The sequence below is a fragment of the Schistocerca gregaria genome, chromosome X (genome assembly GCF_023897955.1).
Source record: "Schistocerca gregaria isolate iqSchGreg1 chromosome X, iqSchGreg1.2, whole genome shotgun sequence".
Classification (NCBI taxonomy): Eukaryota; Metazoa; Arthropoda; class Insecta; order Orthoptera; family Acrididae; genus Schistocerca; species Schistocerca gregaria.
In genome coordinates, this window is record NC_064931.1 from 380458545 (window position 1) to 380470763 (window position 12219).

General features: G+C 38.4%; 1 protein-coding gene across 2 annotated transcripts in view; it reads left to right on the top strand.

Annotated features, from left to right (window-relative positions):
- Positions 1–12219, top strand: part of LOC126298872 (crossover junction endonuclease MUS81-like) — a 198028-nt gene that overhangs the window by 72862 nt on the left and 112947 nt on the right. For both annotated transcript variants that reach the window (XM_049990387.1, XM_049990388.1), the window contains exons 4-5: positions 426–516; positions 7196–7319. In XM_049990387.1, coding sequence (XP_049846344.1) covers positions 426–516; positions 7196–7319 — 215 coding nt within the window. The remainder of the gene's footprint in view (positions 1–425; positions 517–7195; positions 7320–12219) is intronic.

A 12219-nucleotide genomic window follows, 5' to 3' on the forward strand; every position in this document is an offset into this window, starting at 1 on the left:
GAATTTATACTGGGCTGCAGGCCTGGTTAATTGAAATACGCTATTTTAAAAAAGATCTGAAGAAGTCCCTTGGCCTGAAACTTCTACCCGGTCCACTGCTCTTCGAACTAAGAATGCTGTGTACAGCTCTTCTTATTCTTTTATTTTGTCTCTTACTTAATTTCTGTCCAATGTGAATGGAATCAGAGGAAACATAAATACATTCAAAAATGGAAAAGGGAGGTAACATCACAAGGAGAAATAATACGTGAGAAGCTGTTAGTGTATACTGGTCATCAGGTACAGTGGTTGTTTGACAGTGTATGTCCAAGTTGCAACTACCAAAAATTCTCATCCAGTATTTTTCTCTCTTTCTTTTTCACTTTCATATTTATATTTTTCTGTCACAGACCTATCTAATACTTGTTTCTAATGTATGTTTTCAGCTTAACCGTCCAGTTCATGAGCTCTCACCTGATGACTCGGAAGATAATGTAACAGACAAGCAGCTTCCAAACTGTGAACAAATATCTTCAGGTATAGGAAAGTGTAAATGATATTTTCGTGGTAATCAATAGCTTGTTCTCTGCTAATGGACTGTCTCTGAATTTAGATAAAACATGATACTTTCAAGTCAGTACTGCACGAGGCCTGAGCACATCATTAGAAATAACACGCAAGGGTAAATCAATAAATGAGACATAATATTCTTAATTCTTAGGTATTAATATTGATAACAACCAGAGCTAGAAGTCACATGTTACAGATCTTATTAAACTTCTAAGGTCTGTAATTTTTGCGTTATCGATAATATAAGATTTAAGAGATAAAAATGTCAAAAAGGGAACTTACTTTTCCTATTTTCATTCACTAATGTCTATTCTAGGATCACAAAAGTGTGTAATGGGGATAATGTGTGGTGTCCACTCTAGAACCTCTTGTTATCAGTGCTTTAAACAGTCTGACATACTGACCACAACAGCCTCACAGATTGTTTACTCCCTTATTTAGTTAGTTGCCAACAATTGTTCTAAGCACAAAAACAATGCCAATATTCACTGATACACACTGAGGGACAAAAGTCATGACACATCTCCTAGTATCGTGTCGGACCACGTTTTGCCTGGTGTAGTGCATTAACTTGACGTGGCATTGGCTCAAGAGGTCATTGGAAGTCCATTGCATAAATACTGAGCCATGCTCCCTTTATAGACGTCCATAAATGGTGAACATGTGGCTGGTGTAGGATTTTGTGCACAAACTGACCTCTTGATTATGTTCCATAAATGTTTGATGGGATTCATATTGGGTGATCTGGGTGGCCAAAATTTCGCTCCAATTGTCCAGAATGTTCTTCAGCCAATTGCGAACAACTGACACCTGGTGACATGGTGTATTATCATCCATAAAAATTTCATGATTGCTTCAGAACATTAAGTCCATGAATGGCTGCAAATGGTCTCCAAGTTGCTGAACATAACCATTGTAACAAGCAACAGTTTTATAGCACATGCTGGATGCTGCAAAGTTTCACTATCACAGTGTAAATGCATACATATTGTGTAAAAGTGTGTAGTGATGTACCAGCTGACCATCACATTGGAAGTAGACAGATGGACACTAACAGATATAAGCCACCCATACTGTCGCAAGCCAACACACAGCATTATGCTAGAAATAGATGTGTATCTTCTGGAAAACTATCTGAACCTGAAAAAGGTTTGAAAACCAGTTCATGGGATAATAAATAACTATCCATAAATGTGACTGGTTGCATTTTTATGTACTTTCAAATAAAACATTTCACATTATTTAAAGAAATTGAAAGAACTTACTCAAAGAAAAGTCTACTGTTTTCTTATTGACATTATAGTCATGAAATGAAATTCATTTTAAAAGGTGTAGGGACTTGGTCAATTGACATTCTTGCATGTAATTGGTATTGCCACAATATGAATATCAGCTTATTCTTTATATACTACCTTTGAGATACTGAGAAAATCTTAATGATCCACTGAAGAAAACCAAACTGTTGACTGATTATTTGAGTCAGAAATTTTGTGAGGCACATATTTCATATGAAAAGCAATGGAAAGATGAGAGCTTGCTGTTTTTCTGGACTTTTATTCTTTCTCCCTGTTCACAGTTAGTAATTTGAGTCAGTAAAAACCACATGTTGAATTTAGGAAACACTGCATTAAATATGTGATGATCAGAGAGAGAGAGTAAATGTTCAGTGTGTAGCCGTATTCACAAAATAATTTGTGGTGTGAATGTAAAATGACTCAACCCAAATCAGTAAGATTTATTGTGCAAGTGCAAAATGATCCATGGAACTAATTCCCTCTCAGTTGATAGTATTTTTTTAATATACCTCCCCCCACCCCCACCCCTCTCATTTTACATCACTGGAGGACAATCTTCTGTTTCATACTTTCTGGATATTAAGTAAAACATTGTTGAGCTTTTCCCCTTATCTCATAATATTCCAACTTGTGCAAAATTATTGAGTTGTCCATACAATTAAATGTGTAAAGAAAGTGCACAAAGAAATGAATTGTAATAAGTTATCTAGTTTGCCTTGAATCTGGCTGTCCACTGTTGTAGTATCATATTATTTAACTTAAATGTAGACTATAGCTGAGAAAAAGTGTCTTGATTTGGTAATATACATTTTCAAACACTGTAACCTCTGGCATTTAAAGATGATGTCTAGGATCTTCTGAGCATGCTGTACTCCAACCAGCCAACTGATTTGTTCAGATATGCCTGCCATGCCCTTCTCTCATTTCTCAATGTCTGCTGTTGGTGTTACTTCCTCACAATATTTCTGTTACACATGCTTTTTCGTCACCATTGTTTTCATGTTGTTGCTGTACATTTTGTATCTCATTCACCTCATTCCTTCGCATAAATCATGCTTTTTAATATAATTTAAATTTAATTTCAATCCTGTTGCCATTTCTTCTCGTATCCTTCTGCAGGTGAAGCTCTCATTAAATTTGACCTGCAAATTAAGGGAGTCTTCAATAGAGTGATGAACTTCAAGACATTTAAGTATTGTCTGTTGTTTTTCATCCTGAGTTTTGCAACGCTTTATGCTTCTGTGTTCACCTTAGATTTAGTTACCTTAGCCTAAATCACCTACCATATTTCTTTCTTTTCACTCTATTTATTTACTCATAGGCAAAAAGCATGCTAGTGAAATCTACATTTTTATATAAAATTTTTCATGTTCCATTATGTATGGTGACAGCAACAAATTTTTGCAAGGGCTTCTCTGTTTTCAAGCTTCTAGTATGTTTGTTATTGTTGATGTGTAGATAAAAAGACAGTGCATAAAGACTACAGTACTCACGGTGAGGAGTGAGTCATCTTTGTCACTTTTTTAAATTTTTCTCACCTTCAATCTGCTTTTGCTCCAATAGCAAGAAAAGTTATTTACTTTTATTTCTAAGTTTGCGCATCACTGTTTGTCCATTTAGCTTTTTGGAATGCTCCAAGTTGATAAAATCTAACCTGAGGGGCTTCTGAAATTTGAGATACATTGTTCCTTTTTTTATTTTTGAGCAATTTGTTATATTTTGCACACCTGCTATTAGTGTCAAATATTCCTCTATTACAACTGGTTCTATTTTTGTTCCAGATTCTAATTTTGCCATAATAGCAAAACTACTGCTGTGATAGTATGATAAATTGTGAAAATAAGCTTTTTAAGATGAGAAAATACTAATTCTGTAGCGACTGGCTTGGAAAGACAGGCAGTTTGAAAAGTAAAGTCTCTGTAAGGAGGGTAGTTAGTGGACGTGAACTGTTTTGCATTGTTTTCTTGCTCTCTTAATTTTGAGACAAAAGGTTTTCAGGCTATGTTTAATCACTTACTTTCAACAAAGCATAACTGTAACTTTGAAATTAAGTGTGGACCACATCAGTTACATTTAGAACTCTGGGATAAAATACAACTTTAAAGTTCGTTACAAGTGCTAACAATATGGATGTAAATTCCCCAGGATATTTACACCATTGCTGAATTGATCAGGACAGTGAAATGAGTAATTTCCGTGGATTTGTCCAATGATATTTGTAATGTTTTTAAGATAGTGCCTGATAGTGTTCCTAAACATTTTCCAGTTTTTGTCTAAGAAAATGAGATACCCTGTAACTGATGGTCTGGCACTGTATTTCCAGGAACATATATTAGAAGCAGCATGTTCATCATAATACACATTGAGTTTTGATGAAATGACCAGTGTTAAAGATAAAACAGAATTGAAAAGAACCATTATATTTTGGTCAGAGAATAAGTGTTGCATAACAATGCATCATCTAAGAACTTTCTTTAAGCACTTAGATGAAGAAGCATCCAAATTTCTGGTCAGTATTCGCCATTATTTTGATGGTTGATCTGTTTGCTGTGAAGAATTTGAAGGAATTCTGTTGAAGTTTAACATTTCGCATAACAAGTTTTTTGAGTCATTCAACCACTAGGCGGCTCTTTAGGACCTTCAGCCAGCAGTATTTTTAAACACTGTGTAGGTATTGGTGTTACTTTCGGAAGCAGATGTCCCTAAAAAAGTTTTTTTTTACTGTTCAGTCCTAATGCCACTGTGCCGTTGTGACTGTTTTAAAAAGAACCTCCAATGAAAGCAGAACTTCATTTTATAATTTCATCTGCAGTATTTTCAAAACTAAACCTCTTTGAGTCACAACTTGCATACAGAAATAGAAAACATACTGCCAGCTGTTTTGACTTTGGTTTTGAAGATTTATGCTTTGAGAAAAATTGAGGGTATTTCTGAATTTATTCATAAAGAACTCTTTACATTGGATAACATGCTTCCTCCTGAACAACTGGTTGTTAGCAGTCAAGTGACTGAAGAACTTAGTAAAATGGGAGAATTTGACAAGTTGTGGTTTCTAAATAACATGCATAAACATTACATCTGCAAACATGTGATGAAAAAGACATGCTCACAAGTGCACCTCTCATAATTTTTAGGTTTTTAGACATGAAAGAAAGAAGCAGAAGCTGTAGTGACTCATTAAAGGTTGCAAAAATGATGCCGTTCGATATCTGACAGGGTTACTTATTAGATGAGCAGAAGGTTCAACAGTTCAAAAAGGATGACCCAGCTCTGGATATCAAAGGTGTTGACAATTATTAGCAGCAGCACATCTAAAAAAAGAGACTCATCATCCACAGAGTTAAAGTATCCGAATGTTTCCAAACTTTTGAAGGCTTCTCTTACATTGTCCAGTGAAAATGTGGGCAAAGAGAGAAGACATTGCATTTCAAAGCATACTTTAGGAGAAGAGAAGACAGCAATGACCGAAAGATTTTTAAACAGTGTTTTGATGGTGAGTAGGGTCAGTTCAAGAACATTTTTCCAAGCAACTTACGCTGTGGCATCACCCCCCCCCCCCCTTCCTCTCTTTATCCCTCCTTTTCTCTCATACACATCCAACTTAATTGGTTCTCACCACTAAATGTGATATGCACTGGAAAAAAAATAAAAAATGTTGCACTTAGGCACCACTAGTGCCCCTCTTAGCTTGGTGCCTCAAATGGCAGCTTGTGCCACTTGGACCTTAGACTGGCTCTGGCTGTGAGGCATTCTTTGCTACAATACTGCCATTTTCTTTCTGTATCTGTTGAGTCACAGCTCATTAGGTATGGACATCAGTCACATGCAAACTATACTGCTTATAAGGAAGAATGTGAAAGGAAAAGGAAATGTGGATTAGAAGAAAAGCAAAAATAGGAACAAAACCAAAGCATATTGAACAGAAGATTAAAAAGGTGAATAACAAGGAAAAATAAAGTGACTATGAGACAGTTGCTGTGTAAGAGGCAGGAGAAGAACTTCTCCCAAGCTCAAGCTCAAACTTAAACTAAACTGCAGAAAGCACCCTAATAAGAACTTAAAGGCAGCAAAACTGGCCCAGGGTATGATTGAGGGTGCATAAATCCACGCAACAAATCTTGAGAACAGAAAATCTTGTACACTTGCTTCATTTTTTACTAAGATTCCTAAGAAACAGAAATTAAAAATATTTTGTTGATCTTTTTCCGGCATTGAAGTGTAGACTGCCATTAGTTGTAAAAATGTGATGTAGATTTTGTTTGTGACGTAAGATTACTAATATCAAATTACCAATAACCTGGGAAATATTAATCAATATGTATGAAGGAAAAAAAGGCACTACCCCATCTATGATCATAATAGACTCATTTATTGTGGTCTTAACTGGCCTTTTTGCTAGGGGATTGTCAAAAATGAAAACAATTTCTTTGTGCATTATCTATTTGTCACCTTTTAATCACACTTTTCATATATTTTATTACCTTTTTCAAGTATTTTGTCACTCTTCTCATCTTTAAGTTCCACAGTGGCTCTTCATCCTGAGTACTAGAAAATTTTCTTTCATTATAACTAGATATAACTTTAATCAAAATATCCACGGGTGTACTGCCAGTCTACAATGTCCAACGGGCACAATATTTTGGCGATCATATATGTTGCCATCATCAGGTGATCTGACAGACTGAGATCCATACACTATGGCTGCTCAGAGGGAACTGGGTTCAGTCGTGGCTGCGGCCGATTTAAATACCGTCCGTCCGCAGTGCACTCCCTCTGCTATCCGCGCCCTGCGCCGCAGTCGTGTGGTGGGACAGATTGCAACAGCATCAGAGATGACGTCGGAGTGATGGCTCTGTCTGCCATGGTCGTCACAACTATACGTTTGCTCGATTTACTCTTGATTAACCCAACATTGTGTTAACCCAACATTGGGTTAATCAAGAGTAAATCGAGCAAACATATAGTTGTGACGACCACGGTGGACAGAGCCATCACTCCGACGTCATCTCAGACACCGTCACAATCCTTTTCACCGCGGACAGCGGAGGAAACGCGCCGCGGGCGGAGAGTATTTAAATCGGCCGCCGCTGTGACCAAACCCAGTTCCTTCTAAGCAGCCATAGCGTACGGATCTCTGTGCCGGCGCGTTCACAGGAGCTCAGTCTGTCAGTTCACCTGATGATGGCGACATGTATGATTGCCGAAATATTGTGCCTGTTGGACATTGTAGACCGGCAGTACACCCGTGGATATTTTGATTATCAAATACGCCGGGAGAAACTCAAGAATCACAGATATAACTTTGATCCCCTGCTGTAATATTTGGTCACTTATAAAAACATCTTTTACAGGTTCTTTTCAAAACATTGAAACAAATATGGTACAAATAACAAGCACATCTGCATGTACCCATCTATCAGATGTAAGGAGTTTGATACATAGAGAAGTAGTGAATTATGACGTGGAAATTAAAAGGTAAGCTTAGTTAGTATTTCAGGTGCAATCTATAAAATATTTTCTTTCTGCCCGGAAAAAAAAATTCTGTGACTCTTATAGCATACTGAGTCATGTGACATGTTCCGTCTTCTGAGAGTGTTGGCAGCTGCTGCTTATTGTTTGTTTGATCTTGCTTAGTATTTTCTTTTCACCAAGAAGCTGATAGGAGATAATCTTCTTCTGTTTAAAATTCTGTAGTATGGAATGCAGTAGTGTAGTTTAATGTCACAGTCGTGTAATTTGAGAATAAATGTGCAATAAGAACTATTACTTCATTTTTCTATACATCCATATAGTTTGATTTTCATGCATATTGGGAGTGAACACGAGAAGCAGCATTTTCCACTTACGTCTTCATTTGGTTTGTTGCATATTTTGTGCGAACCCACTTGGTGTGCCAGCTGGCTCACCATACTCATCAGACTTAAAGCTCACATTGTCACAAATGCAGGAATAGGAACGAATCTAATCTGGTGTGATAGCTGAAGCATTGCCCATGTCACAGGTACAGTGGATATGCGTTCTGTCTGATGGAACGTTCCTTGTTATGGATTAGTGGCAAAATTGGGTAACTGAAAGCAGAAAGTGCACATGACCAGTTACATGTCACTTCTATGCTGGTACAAGATAATGTGCTTCTCTTTCTGCAGAGTACGTATTACAAGTAATATATTTGTTAAAAGGTAAAGCTTTGTGCTCGACTGGGCCTGTCACCCAGAACCTCTGGCTTCAGTGAGCAGTGTTCTCAATTACACCACTGTCGTGCGCTTCCATTTTTGCATTACCAGCTCTGCAGAGACAACTGCTACACATCTGAAAAAGCATATTTAAAAAGTAAAATTAAAAAGAGAGAGTTTGGTTTAATGACAGTGTCAGGTGGGAAATTGCTTGACGGGGACTAGAACCCAGAATCCAGAACCTCGCTATTGCAGACAATGCTGTTACCTACTGAGCTATATGGGTGTGACTCAGGAGTTGCCCACATGGGTAGTTTCTAAAACAGTGCTCACTCAGCTTCAGATTATATTGTTCCATCTTGCGTGACCACTGGGCAGCCATGCGCGCATAGCCACTGAAGGGCAGAGTAGGTTGAACAGGCAGGTAGTCTCGCAGCCTGGCCATAGTGTACATGATAGCACTCCACTGCCTATGCTCTTTGAGCAGGAGTGGGTGATCAGCTCACATCGTGTGCACAAGGGAGTGTGGAATACAGCCATCTGGTGGATAGCCTATACTGTCTGCATCTGCTCACATATGCAGTGAGAGCTAGGTGTGAGTGCCCTAGGCTATGACAAAGCCATTTTCTCCAAGATAACCTTTTGTCTGGGAGTCCTAGTCCCACAAGGTAGAAGGAGAACTTACATGAAGTTTGGAAAGTAGAAGAGGGGTACTGGCAGAATTGAAAATGTGAGAGTGCACTGCAAATCATGTCTGAATAGCTGCATTGGTGAGAGCATTGCCTACTGTAAGAGAGCTTCCAATCTGGCACACATTTTTAAACTTCCAGGGAGTTTCAAAATGGAGCTAGTTCTTCTGCATAGTAGAAGAATCATTCTGGGCTGTCTGAGTAAATCATATCAATTTTGTGGAGTTTGTGGAGTTTATGTCCTGATTGATGCTTTTGATATATCCTTTCCCCCAGATGTATTAGTTCAGCAGCATTTCAGGAAAGCCTGTGCAAAGCTCGCAACATAATGGGAAAAGTGAGCTCTCCAAGGCGTGCAAGCTTGAAAGACACTGTCTCCATCTCCGAATCACAGTGTGGTACACAACTTTGTCACAAGAAGTGTTAATATCTTTCTTTGCTTTATGAACGTGGCACATTGACAACCAGTGGAAGAACTGAGCTAATTTGATGTAAATCTGCTATAGGTGTCTTTTCACACCTTCTGGCTCATTCTGAATGGCTACCCAAGGAGAGGGATTTGTTACTAATTGGGAATTTAAGCATTAGTGAGCAGTAAAGTGTGCTAAAGGAACAATGGCAATGAAAGGGCTGAAGACAAGTGTACACATATTGAGTTCTCAGCATGTTTGCAAGCTGTAACATGTGCCATGTACACTGAGGTAACAAAGGTCATGGGATGCCTGCTAATGAGGTGTCGACCTCGATTTGCCTGGCGTAGTGCAGCAACTCAACATGGCATGGACTCAGCAAGTCATTGGAAGTCCTCTGTAGGAATATTGAGCCATGCTGCCTCTATAGCCATCCATAATTGAGTAAGTGTTGCCAGTGCAGGATTTTGTGCACAGGCTGACCTCTCAATTATGTCCCATGGATGTTAGGTGGGATTTATGTTGGGTGATCTGAGTGACAACTTGTGTCCATGGCTTCGTGGGGTCTGCACCACACTCAAACTTCACAGTCAGCTCTTACCAACTGAAACTGAGACTCATCTGACAAGACCACAGTTTTCAAGTCTTCTAGGGTGCAACAGATATGGTCACAAGCCAAGGAGAGGCCCTGCAGGCAATGTTGTGCTATTAGCAAAAGCTCTCATGTTGGTCATCTGCTGCCATAGCCCATTAACGCCAAATTTTGCTGCACTGTCGTAATGGATGCATTAATCATATGTCCCATCTTGATTTCTGTGGTTGTGTCACGCTGTGTTGCTTGTCTGTAGGCACTAACAGCTCTTCACAAACCCTCCTGCTTTCGGTCGTTGGGTGGATGCCATCAGCCACTGCATTGTCCATGGTGAGAGGTAATGCCTAAAATTTTGTATTCTTGGCACACACTTGACAGTGTGGATCTTGGAATATTGAACTGCCTAATAATTACTATTACTGAAATGGAATGTTCCATGTGTCTAGCTCCAACTACCATTCTGTGTTCAGAGTCTGTCAATTCCTGTTTTGCAGCCATAATCATATCGACAGAAACCTGTTCACATGAATCACCTGAGAACAAATGAGTGTGCTGCCAATGCACTGTCCTTTTTTACAGTGTGTACTCGATACTACTGCTATCTGTATATGTGCATATCACTATCCCATAACTTCTGCCACCTCAGTGTATATGCTCTGCTGCCAACAGTTATTAAGTGTACCATCTGCTGCAAATAATGATGTACATTTGTACCTTATAAGCTCAAAGTGTTTGCTCAGTTTCTTTTTGTGATAAGGTATAATGAAGAAGACTGTTAGGTTTTCGTGGAGAGTGACAGCACAGCTAATTGTTTTGTATACCTTACCAAGAATTATGGTCCATGGTTTGCAACAAAGGCTAAAGACTTCCAAATTGCTGTTCATTCTTTATTACAGATTTTGATAGATAACTGTGCAGGTTGCTTTACCAGTTCAAAGGTCCTCCACAGTTAGCAGAGTTCATGTGTCATATCCATGTGGTTTCTTTTCAGTCTAGCTACCCCTCTCACTATATGGATCCAGCATTATTCCTTTGCACTGTCTCAGGCAGAGTTCTCTTTCAAAGGTTAGACGCAGTACCAGAATATGCATTTCATAATTGCTGGTTGGATAAGTTAAATATTAAGCGCACGTTAGTCAACTTATGAAATAGATGAGATAAGGTTATAGCAGTAATATCACTTAGTTTTAACAGTGATACCCATGTATTGGTTTGCATAAGAAGATAGTTAAAACAAAATTTGACTGCAAATAAAATGTTCAGTTTTGTGTGAAATGTGCCTGTCCAGTTTTGGTGTGTACAGTTGTTTCTACATTTCCTTTATGACACATATTGTGGGCTAATCATAGAGAATGATAAGGCACCATTTTAAATAAGAAGTGATATCAGAAAACATGCGATTTCCCTGTTATGAGAAAAACACCACTGCAACTCTCATTGAATGTATCTTATACCGATGTCACATGCCTGCCACCTGACTTCGCTGTTTCACATTTCATTTGTTATGCAATTCCTTCAGCCGGTAAGTTGCCAGAAACAGTGCCAGTCATTTGAGTTTGCATTATCTTAGCACTTGCCACATGTAATTGTAATTCACATAAGAGCGCTTTGCTTTTGAGCACGGATGATGACATATTTGTAGAATATGCCTATGTGGTTGTTTATAATGAATCCAAGCGTAATTGGAGGGCTACTATCAGGGAAAATTTCCAACAGTGCAGAAACCATAACACAGCATCTATGCCAGTGTTTATTAGCTGCTCTTGAATATACGCACTTTATCACTACTGTAGTGATGGTGCAAGCTAGTGTTGTACTACAAATTAAGAAGAAGGTGTACAAATTGCATCACCATGTGCCACAGTCTGCATTGGAAACTGCAACACCCTTACCATTGTAATGCGATGTACCATTGTAATATAACGTAGTGTAAATGCATTTAGTCCACAAGATTTTGTGCTACCAATTCATTTCTATGAACTTCCAGCATGCTGTATGCACTGTAAATATTCACTGCATATTTTTGACATCTTTGGGAAGGCCATATTCACCTTTGTTATGATGATTTGAAAATGGGTCCCAGCTGAAAGCTAATCATCAAATGAATAAAAAATAAAAATTTGCAACTTGGGCAGGTTTTTCATTCTGCTGAAATTCATTTCTGTACATATGTTTCCACTATTGTGTGCAGAAACCACAGTTTCCTAAAAAGATTATTTTTCAGCCCCAGTCATGTGTGGAGGAGAACCTGTTGGACATCTACGGTTATCAGAAATATACTGTGTGTAATTGGAAGGCTGCATATCAGCTGTGTCTAGATGATCGTATGACTGGATCATAACTTCTTCCACCTTATCTTGCAAGTAGTACTCTTGAAGTTCCTGGATCATGTGCCATTTAACATTTGACAGGACTTACGTTGTCCATTTCCAATCTGCAACGGTTCAGTTTCCACAGTTTTATATGCAAATTTAGTAAGATGACAATTGGAAAGTAACTGTTCTAAGACAA